The 22,402-nt window shown below is 40.8% G+C and overlaps 1 protein-coding gene across 7 annotated transcripts in view; it reads left to right on the top strand.

Moving 5' to 3' along the window:
- ptprt (protein tyrosine phosphatase receptor type T) overlaps positions 1 to 19,925 on the top strand; it is a 197,924-nt gene extending 177,999 nt beyond the window's left edge. For 3 of the 7 annotated variants that reach the window (XM_018742332.2, XM_018742333.2, XM_018742330.2), the window contains 13 exons: positions 3,833 to 3,909; positions 4,566 to 4,602; positions 4,874 to 4,971; positions 5,552 to 5,668; positions 7,039 to 7,193; positions 8,981 to 9,116; positions 10,867 to 11,016; positions 11,383 to 11,556; positions 12,085 to 12,216; positions 12,892 to 13,017; positions 14,295 to 14,458; positions 16,911 to 17,046; positions 18,104 to 19,925. In XM_018742332.2, coding sequence (XP_018597848.1) covers positions 3,833 to 3,909; positions 4,566 to 4,602; positions 4,874 to 4,971; positions 5,552 to 5,668; positions 7,039 to 7,193; positions 8,981 to 9,116; positions 10,867 to 11,016; positions 11,383 to 11,556; positions 12,085 to 12,216; positions 12,892 to 13,017; positions 14,295 to 14,458; positions 16,911 to 17,046; positions 18,104 to 18,157 — 1,556 coding nt within the window. In that variant the 3' untranslated portion in view covers positions 18,158 to 19,925. Of the gene's footprint in view, positions 1 to 3,823; positions 3,910 to 4,565; positions 4,603 to 4,873; positions 4,972 to 5,551; positions 5,669 to 7,038; positions 7,194 to 8,980; positions 9,117 to 10,866; positions 11,017 to 11,382; positions 11,557 to 12,084; positions 12,217 to 12,891; positions 13,018 to 14,294; positions 14,459 to 16,910; positions 17,047 to 18,103 lie in introns of all 7 variants that reach the window. The other 4 variants (XM_018742331.2, XM_018742329.2, XM_018742327.2 and 1 more) reach the window with 2 other exon arrangements.
- The last annotated feature ends 2,477 nt before the right edge of the window (positions 19,926 to 22,402 follow it).

Here is a 22,402-nt window from a genome sequence, read left to right as displayed (position 1 = left end):
GCACTTTCTCTGAATTGTGTGATACACGGAGATTGAAGTTAATGGTAACAAGGCAACACTATTTAATCTCACATTACTTGGTAAGTTAAAGTATTTTTGTCAGGTGTATTGTTGTCATCTTAAATCTGCCTCATCTCCTGTTTTCATCTTGGAAACCCTGCCAGTTCTGGGTCTCGTAGTCCTTCATAAACTGAAATTAATCCATACACTCATTGCCTCTCGCCTAGATTTCTGCAATGAATTGGTAACTGAAATTCAAGCAGAACAGTACAAAACCAGTGCGTGAAAAGAAAAGTTGCTCTAAGTACTGTACACACAGTAGTCACATGTTCTTTATACATTAGATGCTCTGCTGCCTTTCCAGTTGAAAGTATAGTGGATGGATGTGTTCAGTAGGATGTCAGATCTTTTCCAGCATGGTTCCACTTTTAGAAATTATTTCAAAACTTTTGTTTTATTATTTCCAGCTCTTGTTTTTTTACCTTTTTAATCAACATTTATTTATGTGGAAAGACCACACTTTTTAATATTGAGACACTGAAATTTATAACATCTTCTTCCTGTTAAACATGTCTGTTTTCGCACTGATGATAGAAGTACTAGTTGTGTAGAAGTATATTCAATTTTTTAAAAAATGTAGCAAAAATTACTATGTATTATTATAATTGTATGTTTTTATTATGCCAGTGTAAGAGCTGTGATTTATGTATACTCTTGGTTTCAACTGGAACAGATATACTGTAGTTAATTTCCATCGTAAAGGGTAACCAGCACTCAGAAGACAGACAGGTATTCTCCTTATCTGTTTGGCATGGGCCTGCCTGTCGATACAGGCACACCTTACAAGTTCCACATAGCTTAACTGTAATATAATTCCCAGCACGTAACTGAAGGATCTTCAGAGGATCCCTTGAAGTCTTGCTGTTAAAACCTCCTGGAGTATTGACAAAAGTCTGATGATTAGCATTCGTCACACAAACTCAATCCGTAATATCTTCTTCTGTGGCTCCTTTTGCCATGAGAGGGCAGCAGGTAGTGGTGCAAAGGTCAAAATCCTGGACATGGGACCTAAAAGTTGACAGTTGAAAGTGTCATGTGGAAATGGTTGTGTTGCATTGCTTATTGTAGTAGTATGCACTTAACATTAATTGTGACAGTAAATATCCAGCTGCTTTTATGAGTAGAGTATATATTAAACCCGGAAAAGAAAAACTGCAAAGTGGGCTGTGGATAAATGCAAGCGCTAAGCAAGTAAATGTAGTAGGCAATGGCAACAGAGACCTAATGCTGTGGACAGAAAAGCGGACGTGACTGTGATGTCCAATATAAATTAGAACACCCTCATTGGGCTATTACTTCCTGCCAATGTACTTTACAACACAAATCCATTTCTATATCAGGATGACACTTGTCCAAACAGGAGCTTTGTGTTGAAAAATGGTCAAATCAGACGTTCCTGTGGCTGATGAAACCAGCTGTATCTCTCAGGTGCACCTGAGGATACTGTTTAATCTCGGAGCTGCGGAACAGGATTAAACCAGGGATCAACTACCAGCATGCACTGCAGCACAAGCAGCATGAAACAACATTCCACTTTTTTGATAGCAGAGCCTTCTGCAATTTAATAAGCTATTAAAGTTGAGTGTTGAGTTTAATAACCTGTTAAGTGCATACAATACACTCCGGCAAGAGGACAGTTCATCGGAAGCTGTCTGCTGTGTAAAAGCTCCAGGTGGACTACAGACACACATTGGTGCATAGAAACACAGGATGAAAGGCTTTTCATTGGATGCAGTAATTGGTCAGGCTGTGGCCTGTTATGTACCACAGTGCATCCATAAAATACAATAATGTTTTTCTAAACTACGCTGTTGAAAGAAAGCATCCTGGAAAACTTATACTGGATGTAACTGTACTGCAAGAATGCCATATACAGTTGGAAACAGTATATGAAACAGTATATGGACTGTATAAATACATAAAATATATGATTTGCAGTGATTTTTTTGAATACAGAAGTAAAGAACCTTTGTTAGAAAACTCCCTTATGACCCTAGTATTTTTCATAATTGGCATTTCTGGTAAATAGCTGATGTTCCAAAACAAAGCAATGGTTTTAACATGGTGATATTTTAATATTTTATGCTGCTGGTTTTGAATATCAGTGTTGGATTAGTTGGCAGTGTCATTTGTTGTGTCTCTGGTACAGGTCACAAAACAGTAATGGAAGGTGCCAAAGATACTGAGCATCCCCTGTGTCCATGACTGTGTGAAACACCAGACAACAAACTACCTGGCAGCGTCTCAGCAGTTTGTCCACAATGCTGTTGTTGTCAGTAAACTCTTATAAGAGGCATGTGGAGGAGAACAAGTGCTTGTCCCTAGGAGACACCAGCAAGAAGGAGAGAATGAGTTCTGCCACTCGATAGACAGACTCCTTAAGTCTCACCAGGGAGCAGAGCTCAGGGACACACGACTGTACTGGCAGTGAAGAGAGAGAAACTAAGGGATTCTGATAAAGAAGTCAAGCTCTATTTACCTTATATGTAGAGCACTGCAGTCTTCCTCTGATTAAACCAGTGTTGTCGAGTTAAGCTCCGGTTTGCCGTAACCCCGCTTGGGACAAGTGGTTTCAGCCAGTGTGTCTATGTGTGTGTGTGTGTGTGTGAGGCCCTGTTGAAGACTTTTGTAGTGATGGTTGAAGCTGTGGACTAAGGACTTACGGTGCCTATTTGTTAGTTCATCTAAAAGAGGGGAGAATATGGACAATAATCATGGTCCCAAGGTTGACACTCTACAAGGTGTGGGGGGGGGGGGGGGGGGGGGGCACAAAGAGTGATGAGAGTCAGGTTATGGATTCTATCCAAGCGTCACAATCCCCTTAACCACATTACATCCTGCCCAGCCCCAGGCTCACCCCCATCTCTAGCGCAGCCGATTTCTAACAAGCCAGGCTTCTGCCTTGGATTTGCATTCGCTAAAGATCAAAGCTGCTCTGCATCATGGGGTAGAGTGCGTGTAATATTGATCCTTTTAAAAATCTTCTCATTACCAGGCCTGTTCCTCCTTTACAGCTCCAAATAACTTCATTATCGGGAGGCGATACAATGCCACAGGGTTCTTCGTGTTTGCGTGTGTTCAACTTAATGGCTCCTGCGTTTAGAAAAGATGTATTTCCGCCAAAGTAATTAATTAAAATAATGCATAAGGCTTAGGCATGTTCTCTGCTTACATACATAATTCTGCTGTTGGCAATTCACGTCTTCCTGGGGGAATTTGCAGCCTTTCGGTGATAAATAGTACATGCTTTTTATTCTGTCCCCTGATTGCATTATAATGCATAGCAGACTTTATGTAATGTGATTTTTAAGTGTTTAAATTTAATTCTGTAATATGTCAAATGCTGTGTGTATCACTATTGGTGTGTCTGATGCAATTATAATCCGTCAGGATATCATAAATATAATGTGTTGATTAATCACCAGGACATGTGTTTACGACTTACACCTTCATAGCTTTGCAATATTAAATGGGCCATGTTCTTAATTATATCTTGGTCTACTTGTCTTTCTTCTCTCTTTCTCTCTCACTTCTCTGTTACATATGGGTTTTTTGACTGATTTTAATGTGCAGTAGTTCCATGCCATTAGTGTTCGGGTGTATGAGCGCTGTACAGTTGTATTTATGTATTCTAACAGAAGAACAAGGCAGTTCAACGCAAGTCAAGATATTTAACCACCGTTACGTGGATTCGGGACATGAAGTTGTTGCTTTCCAGTGGATGGGTAAATGTAACTTTAGACTGGCTCTTTGTGAATATTTGACTCCACAGATGATCACACTCGTGTCAGACTGCAGCTGCTGGATGGGGACCCACACTCTGACTACATTAATGCAAACTATATTGATGTGAGTATGGTAGGCGTGATTTCCTAGGGGAGGGGCCTTTGGGGGGTGAGACTTTGGTGATGTTTAATAGCAGGTGCTTAACCAGCATCAGGGCTGCTTGTGAATTTGTTGAGTCGAGGTGATTAACATACAGAGGCTGTAGGATTAAACTGTCAGAAACATTTGATCATTTATGGTGGTATTTAAATCCATCAGTGGAAGGCACAGCTGTCTAAAAAAAGTACCTGACAGGTATTGAATCATTTTTTGTATGAAGCATTTTACAGTTTAATAACACTGGTGGCACTGCCAAAAACCAGTTCCCATTATTTAGCAGGGATTGAAAATGGCAGAGCATCAAACACACATTGGTACATATCCACAGCTGTATGTGCAATGGTGTCACTGAGCCCATTTCTACTAATAAAACAATTACACACCTGACTGTGCCAAGATCCCACTGTAAAATAGATTGCAGTCCCTGGGGTTCTGTCCCCAGCAGTCAACCACGTTGACAGTGTTTCCCAGTGGTTGTACTGATAATGAATAGTAGTGTCACATTAGTGATGCACAGTACTGCATTAAGTGCACATGGAATATCTTAGTGTGTAATCTAGCATCAGATGGACAATTACTGCTGTAAGTATTCCACATAATTGTTTTCTTCTGTTTCACAGGGTTATCATAGACCAAGACATTACATTGCAACACAAGGTAATTGACTGGGACAGGAAACCAAGGACCTCGAGTTTTTGCTGGAAAATATTCAGAGACAAGAGGACAGTTGTATTCATTCCACTGGATCCATTTGTATTCAGCATTCAGCTGAAACACATTTTCATTTATGTTCAGATGAATTGGGTGCACTGCTCTATTTTTTCTCTTTTCGGTTAGACAATGTGTGTCATGTTCCACGCCTCCATTCGACTGACGGTGTACATGGTGGGGATACAGAGCATTGTGTGGCTTCTCTCAACCTTTTTAGGTCCGATGCAGGAGACCGTAAGAGACTTCTGGAGAATGATCTGGCAGGAAAATTCAGCCAGCATCGTCATGGTAACCAACCTGGTGGAGGTGGGCAGGGTATGTTTACTTTATAAGATTTAAGTTTCAAAAACAATTATGTCAGCACTTTGGGACACTACAGAGCTCACATTTTGTTTGTCAGGCTTTATTTTTAAATAGACTTTAATGTCATATTTGCACAGGTTCCAAGTAGCATCCCAGTTAATTTTTTCTATTAATACAGAAAGCCTCGGCATCTCCTTCCTTTATCATTGACTTTGTTCTTTCTGATTTCATGCTAATATTGCTAAACCACCCATGGAGAGAAAATGACTTTTTTATGTGACAATTCAGGTGGTGCCATTGCCCTGATGTAATCCAAGTCCCTCGTTGCTTATTTTAAGAGCTAAGGTCCTATGCCTTTCTTGTCAAATGCAATGAAAGCAAGATTTAATATTGTGCATCACATTTAAAAAGCATAGAAACTGGTGATAGTGAGGAAATATAATTAATCCATTGTAATCTGTTCTCATTTACCTAGTCTTTCTTTAGCAGATATTGCCTGATAAAAGACTTTGACAGAAATGGTAAAGCTGTGTAAACATGGAATTGTGTCTCCTTCATTTTCCTTATGCACCTTTCCTATACTCTTCACCAGGTGAAGTGTGTGAGATACTGGCCTGATGAAACAGAAGTGTACGGGGATATCAAAGTCACTCTGATTGAGACGGAGCCCCTGGCAGAATATGTCATTCGTACCTTCACTGTCCAAAAGGTAGTCTACCCAGCAAGCCTTTCTCCCTTGTTTTGTTTATCATAACTTGAAGTAATTGTTTCTATTGCTATGTAAGTCAGGATAAATTTTTCATTGTAACTGTAGCAGTAGCTGTAGTACACAGATACTCTAATACTTAAATTGAGTTACATAGCAGAGCATTAATTGTTCCCTGAGACATTTTTTTCACTTTGATTAAAATGAACACGAAGCAGGTCTAAAGTATTGGTGCTGTGTATTTGAGGAAGAACGTATTTATGTGCTTTATTGGAAAGTTTATGTCTATAGTGGATTCAGCCTCTTGATGTTTGTATAAAAGCACTTTAAAACAGAAAAATATACCCTATTGATTTTTAGGTTTTTTCATGACCTTTCATTTGGACTGTATGACAGGCTGTCATCTCTTTATGTGTATGATCAATACCAGTAGAGTCCTGGTGCAGTCCTCTGACCTGCAATTAGAAAACTCTAACTCTGTTTACCTCATGTCTACCCACCAGGCCTCAGCAGGCTGCCATGGTTCTCTGTTTGTATATAAACTTATGTAAATCAAACACAAGGTAAAGTGGACAGAAAACCTTTAAACAAATGCTCAGTCAAAGAGAATTACTCAACAGAGCCACACTGCTGGATCTGAAGGGTACTAGTGTTGTTATTTATAGAAAATTAAGCAAAGAACTGCAGCTTTTAGTAGGTTTCCCAGCCCTCCACAGTGCCTCAGCTACCCTGTGTCCACATGCAGAGTTAAAGAGAGGGCTATTTTTTCTCTACCCCCCAGCAGCCCTGTGGGTTTTTCTACCATATCGGCAGAGGCAAGGGGATTAAAGAGCTCACAAGCCTAATTTCCAGTGAGCCGTGTGGTGTAAACACCGTGGCTGATAGCAGAATCAAGGTGTGGTGGGAAGGATCGTTAACTACTGCTGTACACTTTTCCCACGTGTGCATCATATGATGGCTGGTAGCTGATATCCTTTAATAAAATATTGGACTGATATATGTTTAGAAAGGATGCTGGAATACCTTTGCTTTACCCAAAAAAAAAAAAAAAATTCTCTACCCAAAACTCAGTTCTTCCACCATCTCTTTCTATTATTGTTAGTTTTATTACTCTGAAGGTATTGTTCATTTCAGTTTACTTTAGTAAAAACAAACCTGAGAAGTTCATTATGGATTTATATAAAGGCAAGAAATAAACCTCAGGATCATTTACGATTCTCTCACCTTGTGAATGTCTATCCTTGTCAATGAAGAAGAAATAACCAAAACATTAGAGAGCAGATCTTGTATTTCTTGAAGTCTGGTATTTCAGGCTTGTTTGGTAAAGGTTTTGCCTGTACATATGAATATGAAACAACTCCCCTTCCTCTCAGAAGAGCCACCATGAGATTCGAGAGCTACGCCAGTTCCACTTCACCAGCTGGCCTGACCACGGGGTGCCCTGCTATGCCACTGGCCTCCTGGGCTTCGTTCGCCAGGTCAAGTTCCTGAACCCACCAGATGCCGGCCCTATTGTGGTCCATTGCAGGTACTTTACACCAGGTGAAGTGTGCAAGGTGCTAGCAGAGATGAGCTGGAGGTCATAGCTCATTTTTGGGGAGGACTATATGTCAGACTGTATATAAGTCAGTCTTATCTGTCACTCATGTTAAAGAAATGTTGAATTTCTTTCAATCACAGCGGAGTTTTATTTGTTTTAATCTTTAATCTTCGATTTTAAGGATTGCTTTGGCCAGCTCTACTGAAGTACAACCTCAGTTACACTGATTTGGAATGGATCCCATTTCTTGGGACTGGTTAAATCAGTTTTCACAGGTCTGCAAGATGAAGCTGAGACTTCTTGGGTTGACTCACTATATGATGAAGGAAGTGCTTGTGGACTGTCTTTGTCATTGAGTGGCTCCCACAAACAGCAAACAGCTCAGGTGTTGGGATTAAAGGTATTCAGGTTCTTGGAGGCATTTCTAAACATATCCTCCTTTATTTCCTTCTGGGTACACCTTCCTTCCACCCCCCTGCACCCACAGCCATCTTTGAGATCACCAACCAGAACAACAGCTGTGGCGACATGCCTGTTTCAATATTTTGCTTGAAGGTGCTCAAGCATCATTGGAAGGATACACCAATGAAGACATATGCTCAGATACAACAAAAAAAAGCCTGCTAAATGGCTGACCGCAAAAATAATTTTTGCTTCTCAACACAAGCTGGATGGCATAAGAGCATCTTCAGAATTAGCAGAAGTACAGTGTGCGCTCTTTCTGCTTACCTAGAGGGCTCAACTCATCTCCCTCTCCAAATTTTGAGATAGTGAAATACCATGGTAAAGGTTATTACCTGCAGCATCTTCCTGCTATTCTCATCTCACCTTTGATGAATCGCGCAGCTGACATAAACTTTCGGAAGAATTTTCTGGAAAAGCATGTCAAGAATTCTCACCTGCAGCAAGAGACTGGACCAGCAATAAATGTAGTTTTTGCTGTCAGTGGAGTGCTGTTAAATTGTTTGTATTGATGGCAGCTACAAATTACTAGTCACATTTTCAAGCATTTTATTATTATTCAGGTGTGCAATAACTTTTATTTACTACTGTAATATCATTGTTTCCAGCTAAGGAAAAATGCTGGATCGATCCTTCATTCCTTTGGGCTTTGTCAGTACTGTGCCTAGACAGATGCAGAACAGGAGACAATGTAGATAAAGTCGAGTGGATGAGGTTCGGGCTGCATTTTGAGGTTCCTGACAGACTGCAAAGTAGTTTCTAATTTCCTCCAGCGCTCTTTTGCCTGCAGCCGCTGCCAAGACCAAGTTGTTTGGCAGTCACGCCATTAATCACGGTGGCTGACAAGCAATCTGTCGAGCTCCAAGCCCCTGAGCGGGCATGAGCACGAGAGCCAGAGCTGTCGGGGGGCTGTGCCGCGAGTGATGGATGAAGGTCCCCCGCCATTCTTGATAGCACTCAGGACACCTGTACCCTGTGTGTGTTTCCTTAACATTGGTGGGGGGGGGGGGGGTCATAGTGACCAGATGCACCTCCCCCCCCACCTGGTATTTCAGTCTGGAGACTACACAGCGCCATGTGCTGTACTCCGCCCAGACTCATGTCAGGCCACTTGGGCGCTTGTTCTTTGTGTTGTTTATGGCTGAGGAGTAAGTGGATTGCCCTGTGCTGGGCAATGGGGCCTAGTAGCTCCATTCCCATACTCTTTGACCCCTTTGGTTGTATCCAGAGGCAAAGCCCAGCTCTTCTTGTTTTGTGTAAACACAAATACATTCTACATGTCTAACTGGAACATGCTTTCCCTCTCTTGACAGCGCGGGGGCAGGCCGTACAGGCTGTTTCATTGCTGTGGACATCATGCTGGACATGGCCGAAAATGAGGGCGTTGTTGACATTTTCAACTGCATCCGGGAGCTTCGTTCTCAGAGGGTTAACATGGTGCAAACAGAGGTGAATGGAGCCCCAGACATGAGACCTTTTGGCATCACATACTTGCATCTGCAGACACAGAAGGGCAATTCTATGACTCTGTCACTTAATAAATGAAAATGTACTTTAGCATGTGCCCTTCCAGATTCTTCCTTTGAGTCCGAGGATTTAAAATAAAATCAAGTGGAGATCAAGCAGGCGGGACTTCATGCATTATCTTTTAAAATACCTTTGAAGAGTTTGCTCATATGGCCATAGAACTCTTTTTTTTAACAGGTCTATTAGACTGAAATGCTAAAGGGAGGTAACTGCAGGTTCGGTATAATTATTCCCATTATTCTGTGTCCTGTAACCGTGGCAGCAGCCAGGCCCTGCCTGCTGACCTCGAGGAAGGTTCAAAGCCTCGACAGCCAGTCTGGCTCATTAGTGCTGACTGGGTCTCCTCCCCACTCCTTGCTGTCAACGCTGGCGGGGATGAAGCTCAAGCAGCGGGCATACTCCCCCTCACCAAAGTGGGTAGTAGCTGAGATGGGAGTCAGTGTATCAGGAAAAAGAGTAGAATAAATCCTTGTAATTCTACATGGCCGTCATGACACACGTTTAAGAATCAAAGGTGACCATGTATAAACCAATGTAAACTTTTCATTTTGAGCGGTTCATTAATTCCATTTTAAATAAAATGTGGCACTTAACAGTAAGGGTAAACTCTTGTATTGTAGGCATATTTATGCCTTTTAATATAAAGACACAGTGTATATTTGTTAACTACAATGACAAACTACAATGATATAAAATACATTCTTGTTGCAATTATTATTTGAATCAACACATAATGAACCTAACTTACTAATCAAACACAAAATTTTGAATGGCTCTATTATTAGACCACACTTGGCCTTGCAGTTATACTTTTAAATGAGTTTGAAAGAATCCGTGTGCAAGAATATCAAGGTGTTCAAAAAATGAATGCAGCTGGGCACTGTGTACGTGTTTTGCTAGGTATAAATTTTAAGTAATCTTTTAGGGATGGAAACGTAATGCCCATGGGCTATATTTGCTTCAGTAATAATGGTCGTGCAGTCATTTGTTTCAGTATAATGCGCAATTACAAAGCTAATCCTGTTCAGAACAACAAAAGCAATTAATCCTTTGAAATGCTTCCTCTACAAAAAGATTGAGGCAGGTAATGGATAGGGGAGGTCAGCACTGGATGGGTTTAGCACTGTCTGGACCAAAGAGCTGCAATTAACATTCAAAACCTTAAGCTTCCTCCATTATTGGGGAAAAAACTGTTCCAGAGTACAAATGTGCTTTAGATTTTATGTCATGCCGCTCATTTGATCCACACTGAGTACTGGTGTTGAAGCAATAAAGCAGTTTTGAATGATCATTTATGTCTGTTCAGGGATTTAGCTACTTGTCTGCATAATGATACCTAACATGCTTGAAGCAGCATATCTGTAAAAAGCACTAAGTAACCCCTAAGTAACATAAACTGCATTTAAAACTGTCTGAAAAATATCCAGGATACTCTTGTAAATAATGAAGTTTGTTGTGTAGCATGATTAATGACACAATCCACAAATAATGCATTAGGAAAAGTTGTATCAGCACAGCTTATGGTTTATACATCTAGCCTTTGCAGTAAATTATGACAGATAATTGTATCTCCAGTGTTGGGTGCATGAAATGAATGGGTAGTGAATAATAAGGCTGGCAATGCAAACTGATGAGACACAGGTGGCAATGACATCATCATGTCTACTTTCAGGAGCAGTATGTCTTTGTCCACGATGCCATCCTTGAGGCCTGTTTGTGCGGTAACACGGCAATCCCTGTCTGCGAGTTCAGAGCAGTATACTACAACATCAGCAGGCTGGATCCTCAGACGAACTCCAGTCAGATCAAGGATGAGTTCCAGGTACGCACCATCACACCGCTTATGATGTTCTTACCCCGTAACTTTTCGGCTGAGTGAGTTACCACACCTCTGACAGGTCTTTTATACACCATTACCGTACCAGGGCAGAGAGTTATTAGATCTTTCTGTCGTGATGTATGATACTCGTCCTCCTTCCCGCATCTCACTAGGAGATGATTTAAATGGCTCCACTTTCAATAAATAATGTCTGCTTTAATGTTAAACCTGGAACAGCACAAATTACAGACCAGACGCCAAGTTTTGGAGTGGTGTTTTACTGCGCCTGTCACAGAATGTGTTTGTAAAACTTGAAATGGAACGGAGCTGATTTAGCTTTTGTGTGAGCTACCTTGGGGTTCATTGCAGACACTGAACATTGTAACCCCGCGAGTGCGGCCAGAGGACTGCAGCGTGGCACTGCTACCCCGCAACCACGACAAGAACCGCAGCATGGATGTGCTGTCAGCCGACCGCTGCCTGCCCTTCCTCATCTCAGTCGACGGAGAGTCCAGCAACTACATCAATGCTGCGCTCATGGATGTGAGTGTCAGCCTGTTTCCACTCATGTCTCTGGGGACAATTTGATATTGTACAGCCACTATTTTGTGTGAAAGCAGCGATATTCCATAACCAACACCATTTGTTCACAGTCAGTTCTGGGATGTGAAATTTTAGCTCTGACTCAGACAGGCGGTTCTGCTCAGGTAATTCCCCCATGGCCTGCGTTAACCTGTGTCGAGTAAAGCTTTGCCTTGACCCATGTCCGCTTACCATGCTTCTGACAACAGTTTCTGTGCAAATAGTAAACACTTAGCTGGATCTAATCTGCATGACACTTACAGTAGTTCATTGTCATCACACTGGCTTGAATAAATTAGCTATGTCTTTTTGAATTAGTGTTGTGTGGTCACAGTGTTCCTTCACATGTGGCGTGCTTGCAGATCCTGGGGTCTGCAGTCTGTAGGGGACTTCTCTGCTCTCATGGCGCAGAACCATAGATGCAGCTGTGCTCCATCACACCACACCAATGTTCTTTGCTGACCCAAACGTAATTTTGTTGATTTCTAGAGCCATAAACAGCCAGCAGCCTTCATTGTCACACAGCATCCTCTGCCCAACACGATCGCTGACTTCTGGAGGCTGGCTTTCGACTACAACTGCTCGTCCATTGTGATGCTGAACGAGATGGATGCAGCGCAGGTGCAGTGCAATTTCTGAAGCAGTCTCTTCCCTGCAGGAGTCTGCACCTATTACCATCCTCATTCACTCTTTCCAGATTTGTTCCCTAATCCTTGCAAGGATTTTTTTTTTCCCAGATTTAACCTTATTGGCAATCTGTTCTTTTTCTATTTGACAGAGGTTTAATATCAAAGAAATATGGCAAAGCAAAAAAAAAAAAAAAAAACTCATTAAAACAAAAATCCCATCAATATCTGGTGATCGAGTGCTGACGAGTCAGGACTGCTGAGTGAGAGTGTACAGTGTGTTAAGTGTTATGGATTTTATTCTGCATTTAAATCCTACCCCATATGATCAATTACTTTACTACTCACTCACTCACTTTCATGAACCGCTCCCAGTCAGGGTCACTTGGTGAATAGAGCCCTTTTTTTAAAAAATTGCATATTTAATTCCTCTATTTTTGTAACATGGATTATTCTAAACAAAAAGAAACTTTTTTTTTTTTTTTTTAGCAGTTATATGGTTTGCCCATTTTTGTCTTTGGAACAATAGAGAAAATAATGACGTAAAGAGCGTCACCAACTGAGATGTCTTGTTAGTACACAGACCATGTTATGTTTATTAATTCAAATTTGAAAATTTTATGTGCTCTCATGAGCAATGATAGTATGCTGAGTGTCCGTGCCTCCACAGCTGTGCATGCAGTACTGGCCCGAGAAGAGCTCCTGTTGCTACGGACCCATTCAGGTGGAGTTCATCTCTGCAGACATTGATGAAGATATCATCAACAGGATCTTCCGCATCTGCAATATGGCCAGGGTATGCCTTGCTGATATTTGTCTCATCTGCAGCCATAGCTACACGCTCAAAGCCTTGCGCTACTGCACAGCCCTAGTAATGGATTATGAGAAGGCAGCTGATAGCATGGTGGTTAGAGCTGCTGCCTTTGGATCCAAATTCCCACCTCCAGCTGTTGTACCCTTGAGCAAGGTACTTAAAGTACTTAGTACAAAGTACTTAAATTGCTCCAGTAAAATTACCTCACTATAAATGGGTAAATAACTGTAAGTATTAAGTGAGTACTATAGTATTATAAGTTGCTTTGAAGACAAGCATCAACTATATGAATAAATGTAAATATAGTATTTGATTCAGTGATGAGGAACAAAAAAAAGAGACCTTACTTTATCATCTACAATGATCAAGTGGCTAATGGGAAAAAAAAAATGAATGAACAAATTATGAATTTATTTATTTTTTGGCATGTGCAGTGTATATTGTGTACATTCACTGCCTTGCCCTTCAGCAGTGTCCATTCTGTTAGAGCCTCTACACATTATTGTCTCATATTTCCAGTTAAATTCTGTGGCACCATGCATGTGTGACTGACTCCTCCCCTACATCATCTCTGCATTCCACCACGATCCTGCCACTCCTGCTTTCGCACCACTCTCCCTAACTGCTGGTGACAAGGAGGATTTACCGGCCACCGAGTCAGAGCTAAAGCTCCGTGGCAGCACAAAAATGTGGCGGCGTCACAAATTTACCATGAAATGGTTCAATCAGTGCGGCAAGGCATGCGTTGCACAGGCCCCTGTACAGCCCTGTCCATAGTGAAATGGCTCAATCAGCACAAACAACATGCGTTACGCAGGCCATCGTACAAAGTTCTCAGCTGTGAAATGGTTCAACTAACACAAAGATCGTGCGTTACACAGGCCCTCAGACAGCAATAAGCACTGTGAAAAGGCTCAGCAAGGCACATTACAAAGACACATGTGTCCTCTGTGCTGTCCACAGATACTGTACTTAGGTGGAGCTAGGCCATCTCTAATAAGTTCACTCCCATAAAATATATCATCATCATCATAACTGGCATCAAATCACTTACAAAGCCTTTCACCTGTAAGAATTATCATATTTCTCGATTTCCTTCTCCAACTCATGAAGCTATTTCATGTATGTTTGGAAAAAATAACAGGAGGGCCCAAGGTACTTTTTACTGTGACAGAGATGTAGGAGAGGATGATAATGATTATAATTGTGATAATTATGTTGTTGGTAATCACGATGTTGACGTCGTGCTGGCTTTGCAGCCCCAGGATGGCTACCGGCTGGTGCAACACTTCCAGTTCATTGGCTGGCCAGCGTACCGAGACACGCCCCTGTCCAAGCGTTCGATCCTGCAGCTGGTGCGTCGCCTGGCCAAGTGGCAGGAACAGTATGATGGCGGTGATGGACGCACAGTGGTGCACTGCCTGTGAGTGTCCCCCGCTGCTCATGATAGTCTCCAGCAGTATCCCTTTGGCTAGCATGTGTTATACTTACCATGTGGAATACATTTAAAGTCACGCAACAGCAAACCTTAACCATAACCAGCCGTAATCCTAGCCCTAAACACTGTCAGATCTGCAGTCAGTTTTAGATAATTTTTCTTGACATATTAGTTGAACATAATCTTGCTGTCTCGTTTATTTCTCTGGGGATATCAAAATATATAACATAATAGGGGAAAGCAGCGATTTTTCAATGTATTCTGTTTAGTGAGAACATCATTACATTATGACCGTTACATCTGAATCTAACACACAACACTCCTCTCTGTCAGACGCCATCTCTGAAGGGTTAAAATCTTGAACTGCTCTCCTCCCCTGGCCATGCCCAAATGGAGTGGCATGGGAAATGTCAATTTAATGATTACCTTTCCTCTTTTTGTGAAACCAGACAGCTGAGGGCGTTTCTGCCATATCGCGGCTGCTGCTATTTTATCGGCTAAATGTGCCTCTAGATCAGCTGCTCTTTCCCTTGAGGAAAGTTTCATTCCATCTCGGCTTTAACTTATTTAATTTAAATCATTATTTGGATGGGATACAGTATTTTGCTGCAATTTGTGAGTGTAACAATTCATACCAGACATTCAAAATCCTCTGTGTCCATTACTGTTTTAGGTAAGAAAAATGGTTAAAGCATCAATTATAAGCCAATCAAGCCATTATGAAGATGTTTTACTTGATCAGCAGTGTACCAAGTGACAGTTATTGGCAATAAAAAATGATTAGTATGTCAGAATTTTTTTGGCTACTTCTCATTCCACTGAAATTGTTGCAGTGACAGGGGTATTGAATAAGGCAAGTACATTATTCTTGAACTGTGTGTATGTTTGTGTGTACTTTGCATCTCTGCTTCTCCCATCTTTTTTACAATGCCTTTCATCATGGCACTGGATGTCAGGGCACAGCAAATGAAGCTGAAAACGAGAGAGGCCAGCGTAATCCATAGTGTAATTAGATTTTTGAGGAACCCGTCTCAGCCTGAAGACACAACCCACTAGCCCCCAGTGTGAAGTCTTGCCAAAAGCACAAAAACTCATCTCCCCCTGTGTTGGTAGTTTTGGTGGTCCTGTTCCAATCAGGACACTGTTGAGTCCAAATTCCACCACGGTGTTTACTTTAAGCTTCTGCCAGAGCACTGTGTCATCACTGCCTAGCTCTTTTCTACTGCTGTGTGATAAGACTTGAGCTGGCCTGGAAGGTAGACCAAGAATAGCTATTGCAAAGGCACCTGAGCTTATAATAAGCATGGCTTATAAAACCTAAACGTGGCTAAATATATAAACTGCTAAATACGAACGTCTGACTTACGCACTTCTTTAATCTGAAATAGGGTTGCAGTGGAGCAACTGGAGAACTGCCTGGGGTTTTTATTACAGTTTTCTAAGTTTACAGACTATTGTTATGAGCCTTTCAACATTGCTTGAATGGAAACTTGTAGATTGAGTAATTGTCAAAATTAAGTTCCTCTCTGTGGCATTTGTCTGATATTGATGATATTTCTTGTGTTTCACAAAGAACAAGGATCAGTACTCAAATTTGTGTAGTCTAATGTGGTTTGTACACTTGCTGAACACTAAAAACATTAGCACATAAACCTTAATTTGGCTGTGAGTTTTCTAACAAACCCTGTTGTTTTCTTAGCTGTGTGTGCCAATATGGGCCTAAAGTTCCCCTTTGTTTGGCTGTTTCAATAAGGATTAGGCAAAAGCTGCTCAGCTGGGCACTGGATGCTTAAGGTATCATTGTCAGCTGTCTGCAGAGTCCCGCTGAACAGTATTGATGCTCAGTTCCTGTTCTCATGGCTGATTTCCTGGTTGAATCACATTCCAGACTCCTTGACTGTTCACAACCAGAAATATCATCTCGCTTGGGGCCGGAAACAAACGTCGTGCAAAAGATGAATTAAACATTGTGATATCCTGATGATATCTGCATGTGGCAAGTTTATAGATGGACTGCTTTACCTATTAAATGATTACAAGAAATTACATTTCTATATTTCTAATATCATAAAAATAATCAAAAAATATGAAAAGCAAGAGGGGCCGGGGTGGTGCGGTAGGTTTGGCCTGTGTCCGCTCTCTGGTGGGTCTGGGGTTTGAGTCCTGTTTGAGGTGCCCTGCGGCGGACTGGCGTCTTGTCCTGGGTGTGTCCCTTCCCCCTCCGACGTTGCGCCCTGTGTTGCCGGGTTAGGCTCCGGTTCACCGCGACCCCGCTTTGGGCAAGCGGTTTCAGACTGTGTGCGTGTAAAAAGCAAACAACCAAAGAAGCATGTGGTTTAACTTTGTGATACTACTGGAACAGTGTTATTTATAGATACTTCATCAGATTTGTCACGTAGACACAGGTGTATCGTTTCCTCTTTCTGTCTCATTGCAGCACTGGAGGTGGCCGCAGCGGCACCTTCTGTGCCATCTGCAGTATCAATGAGATGATCCAGCAGCAGAACATTGTGGATGTTTTCCATACTGTCAAGACACTAAGGAACAACAAGGCCAACATGGTGGAGACCATGGTAAGAATAAGCATCCCTTACTAACAAGCACTCAAAGAATAAATACATCTTTCCTCCAAGTAGAGTCTCTTTCAAGGTGCCATTAATTTTTTCTGTTAGGTTTGTGCAAGAATATTACAGCCCCTCTCCGCCAGATTTTCAAATTTATGTAGGGAAAACAGATCTCTGTCATTGATAATAACAGGAAATAATACCACAAACTGTTGCACAGCTAATCCCTTACAAAGCACCAGCATTTTATGTACACATGAATAACCTTAACAAAAATTGGAGGAAAAACTGAAAGTTATCCATGAAGAAAGGTAACAACAGCACATGTATAATGAATGTTGTGATTATTGCGGCAATAAGTTAATCAGTGAGGAAAAAAGGTAATTATACTCTTTCCCTCACAGCTGCCCAGACCAGTGTTATGAAGTATACAATATGTAACATCTTTCATAAATTTCTTTTCTGTTGTGCAGTTAACAAGTATGTTTGGTTTTTAATATTTTTTGAGACAAAGGAGGGCTGTAGTTAATTAAAATTGTGTCATTCTCCATTTTGGTAACTAGGTGATGTGAATAAAGAACTGATTAAAACATCACGTCTAATCAAAATGTTATAAGTGATGTCAGTCCAGATAGGATGTTGTAAAATCCTTCACCTATTCAGGTAGCAGTGAGAGTCTGATACTTGAATCATCAGATTAGTGCCACAGCTGTTGATTTAATTTATGAACATGAAGACATTCATATTCTCGTGAAAAAGTCATACGCACCTTTGTGAAAAAGTTATAGTGCTGTTTAATGATCCTGAGTGGATGTGATTAGTTCCTCCTCGGCAGCGGAGCAGCAATAATCTCCTGCTTCCTCTTTCGCTCATACCAACAACAGACTCCAATTCTAAGCCTCTTGTGCTCATTGTACGCTTATTTCAAGCGTGTCATTGCAAGCTTGCAAGTATGTCCTGGACAAGATCTCAATGTAAAGAAATCTTGTACGAAAAAGAAGGCATAGAATATTGTGGTAAGTATGCAAAGCGATTTACTCTTGGCGATGTTCTCATTACTTTTCAGGAGCAGTACAAGTTCTGCTACGAAGTTGCTCTCGAGAGCCTGACCTCCTTCTGAGGGCCGCGGTGGAGAAAGAGGACCAGAGAGCTGCAGCGGGACGCGCGGACCGACTGCGAATAGTGCCGGCATGGTGTCTGTGCGACTGAGCTGCCAAAGCCCCTACGGAGGGTGTCGTCCCGCAGACCGGGGCTGTGTGCGTGTGGGCGTGCATGTGTGTCTGTGCGTGCGTGCGTGCGTGCGTGCGTGTGTGCTCCTGAAAGCCTGGCGCCCCAGTCGTTGTAAAAACAAAAACAGCAAAAATAGACATTGTGTTAATACGTCGCTTTATTCTTCTTCTTTCAATGTCCAGCATTGACGCGTGCATCCTGGGCTGTAACGTGATCTTGTACAGTTACTTTCTTTTTAGATATACAGTATGCCTTGAATGTCGTCCCCCTCTTCTCAGTGTTAAAAGACAAACAAACATGCAGCAAGACACTGTGTGGAGTCACAGGCTGCGTGACACTGTCCCTGGGCTTTGCCATTTGCTTTGGCTTCAACCTGACAGCAAACAATTCCAGATGAGGCAAAGCCAAAGGGCTGCATATAAATATATATATAAATATTTATATATTTTGTACTTCTTTATGTTTAACAATTCCTGCTGCATTGGTAATAAACACACATGTACATGACACAAACTGGGTGAACTGTAAGCACGAGGGTGAATTCCCGCTGGTTTTGTAACTCGTTTCCGTTACAATGTCACTCATCTGCGCGATGAAGATGCTCCCACCCCGTGGTCTCCCGCACCACGCAGACAATCAGTCCTCTCGATTTCCATGCTACGTGCGGTTCATGGCATGAGAAGTGAACGCCGAGTGTCCCTCCTCTGGCCAAACTCGCCGATACTTGCGGAACCAAGGCTCAATCCCGGACCATCACAAATGGCTATTTTTGGGACTCCTCTGTTTTGTAAATTGCACTTTATTTTGTGAAAAACTTCTTTACCTCAGTGCACAGCTGTAAATCCACCTCTCGGTTTGCTTTATTTGATCGTGCCATGTTAATCATTTTCAATTTGCAGAACTCTTCTCACTGCATCCCAGCTGGCACAAAACATTTTGTCAACAACAACAATCAATGACATTTTAAGGCGCTTGTGATTAGGTTATAAAAAAGCCACTCTGCTCCTGAGAAGTTACCAGAACACTGTAAGTAATGTCTGAATTATATAACCTACCCTGCTTCACACCCTGTGCTTCCAGGATAGACTCTGGAACACCAAGGCCCTATATTGTATAAGATAATGATAATAATGCATTTTTGAGCACTGTGTCGCAGTTGCAGAATGTTTTGAAATGCTGCTGTGTATTAAAAAAGGAAAAAAATCTTTTGAAACCATACAAAAATTTTTTATGTCAAACATGGCAGCTTAATTTGACCAGCTGGGTTTCAGAGACATCAAAATTACAGTGACGTATGTGGTGTAAACCTCAGGATTGGGTTTAAGTGAATTTTTTACATTTCAAAATAAAAAAAATAACATTTTATTTATTTTTCAAAAATAAGTTTATGTATAAAAAATCAGTCTTCTGTTCCTTACAATTTTGATCGGGAAAAAACCAGTGACCTTTCAGACTGAGAAAACAAATTCTTAACAGCACAGATTTATTTCTATTTGCTTTGTTCCCCTGATTTTCCATCCTTGTACTTGTAAAATTTTCTTTGTATTACTATTAATGTGATATTTAGATTTGGTGATTAAATTGCCATGGTTGTTTTGTCGTTTGAAATGTGGTAACACCAATAAAGGGACCAAAATGTTGAACATTACAAGAGCTCTGTTCAGTGGTTACTGTCACAATAGGTGTGTTATGTACTATGTTCAATAGATTGTTTTACACCGGAAATTTAAAGTTCAATAAATATAACTCGGATGCCACTGTTATGTTTGGTTGGGACAGTAACAGTGTGAATCGTTCCTTCTTTCCGTGGAGGCACTTACCAAGGGAATAAACTCACTTGACGAATTTATAAATCAAGAAAGCAAATTGGAAGGCAAAGAAATGTATTTTAATTGCCAAATTGTATTTCAGCATTATAGTGTGCCAGTGGATTTGTTTAAACTAAAGGTCAGCACTCACATTCATTGGCATTTGGGCAGAATAAACTCTTTAGGGGCATAAGGACAAACGATCTCGAGCTGGCTTATATCCCATTATAACTTATAAAAGAGTTTTCATTAGAGAAGGGAAAGGATAGTATTAATTTTGGATTGCTGAGTTCATGTTTTCAGGTGTGCAGAATGCAGAGCCCACACTTACTACCGTCGTTCAACTGAAAAAAGTTTTCAATATTTGACTAACTCGGAAGTAGATCACAGAAATTTTACATATTTATATAGTTGGAAAGCTTCTTCTAAACAGAAAATGGCCATTTTGGGGATAAGGAAAACATAACATTCATAGCTTTTACTATGTTTACAACAGCTATGGACAAACATTAAAACTCAGTTTTTATACTGGTAATAATGGAGGTACATAGATCCCATGTGTTGTGTAAATGTCAGACTGATAGCAAATCAACTAACGGATTTAAAAGGCTGAAAAATGGAGGTGACTTTATTTGACAATGTGCAGGTTTATATCTTTGAGAATCCTCACAATTACTAAAATAAAACATGTACCAGAAGTTATCTAATTTTATATGGAAGAAATTGAGGGCGAAGTTAGAAAATACATCCAAAATGTATTAAATACAGATGAAATAGACGCATCATGACCCTGATTTCATTTTGACGAGATCAACTATATCGGTCATTATGTTATGAAGTCATACCCTAGTCATTTCAGGACAAACTTGGAGGCCATTCAGTCAGTACAACTGAAGATGTGCAATGACAACACACCCCTCTGCTGGAGCTGCATCACAGGGAAACGGGCCTGTTGTTTCACATGTAATTTGCCCCACTAAACTGCCAGTAAAAATAAAAAAAAATCTCCAATGATGTTAAATTTACTTAAATATATTATTGATCGAATCAATGCTAATTCCATTACAGATTGTCTGCCAAGCAACAGCATTTTGCAGAATTCTCCCTTCATAAAAAGCAGGATACCTAATTCATTTAAGTTTTTGTGATGAAGAGCTTCGGAAAATGCAGATGTTGAGTTCAACCTTGATGAAGTGTTGTTATATTCAGTCTCTTAAATTTCATTGTCAGCTGATAGATTACTGGTCCCAAAGAGAACCCCAAAAGATCAACCATGTTTCCAGCATAAAAAATTAATATACTTTGTAACATCATTCCTGCTGAGATAACCTGTCATTGTACCATGTCTCACCTTAACTGGCTGATTGATTAATGCCATGTACATGGGCCATTTATTTATTTTTGTTTTGACAAATAAATAACACGTTTAAATTTTTGCACCTGTAAGTAAAATAAGTATACAGCATTAACATAATATTTGTTTTTTTAGAGAAAAATGCGCCAACAGGAAATTTGAGGTCATAGCTTTGAAAATCTATTATAACTTTAGAATATCACTCTGTGGTTCAGCCTTTTTGCGATCTGGTTTTTAAGTAAAATACCTAAATATATTCAGCAAGAAGGCACTGACAGCAGTTGAAATACAGCAGCCAACTCTGCAAGCCTTTGCAGTTCCAAACTTGTAAATGTGTAAAGTCTCCTTGAAAACCACAGTAAAACAATAAAAATATATCAGCTTCTTTACCCTAGTTACTGCCCACTTTATTGCCAAGAGATTCTGATTGCCAAGCACATATTTTTCAATCCAATTTAATCCAAAATCTTGAGTGCTGTCCATGAAATCCCTGACAGGGATATGCTTGTAATTACATCTTCAGCTATTTCTCTCTGATTCAGGAATCCCACGAGGGAAGCGATCTGAGTGGGCAGTAGCGTCTAAGGCTGGCTCTGTGTGAAGATCGAGTTTTTGATTGATGAGGATTCTAGAAGAAAGGACCATTACTGTGGCACCTCTTCTGGAATGAGAAAAAAAATGGACAGAATCTTTGCAGAGTCTGTGCCTTTGGTGCTTGTGCCATCCTGAATGCCACATCATTTGTTTATCTAATCAAATCAACCGATGTCACAGTTGATTGCCACCATGGCGTCACAAAAGACGATTCCTCCTCCGAAAAGCAGAAAAGGCCGTTAATAGAAATGTCATGGTCCTCCTCCCCCTAGCCATAGTCAAGCTGGATGAGAGGCTGATGAGCAAGATAAACAGTTCTCTCATTTAAAAGAAGAGCATTATTTGTAAGAACACTTCACGACAGAAAAGGTAAATGTTA

The sequence above is a fragment of the Scleropages formosus genome, chromosome 22, assembly GCF_900964775.1.
Source record: "Scleropages formosus chromosome 22, fSclFor1.1, whole genome shotgun sequence".
Taxonomy (NCBI): Eukaryota; Metazoa; Chordata; class Actinopteri; order Osteoglossiformes; family Osteoglossidae; genus Scleropages; species Scleropages formosus.
The sequence above is the reverse complement of the archived record's forward strand: the minus strand, read 5'-3'. Positions and strand labels throughout refer to the sequence as shown.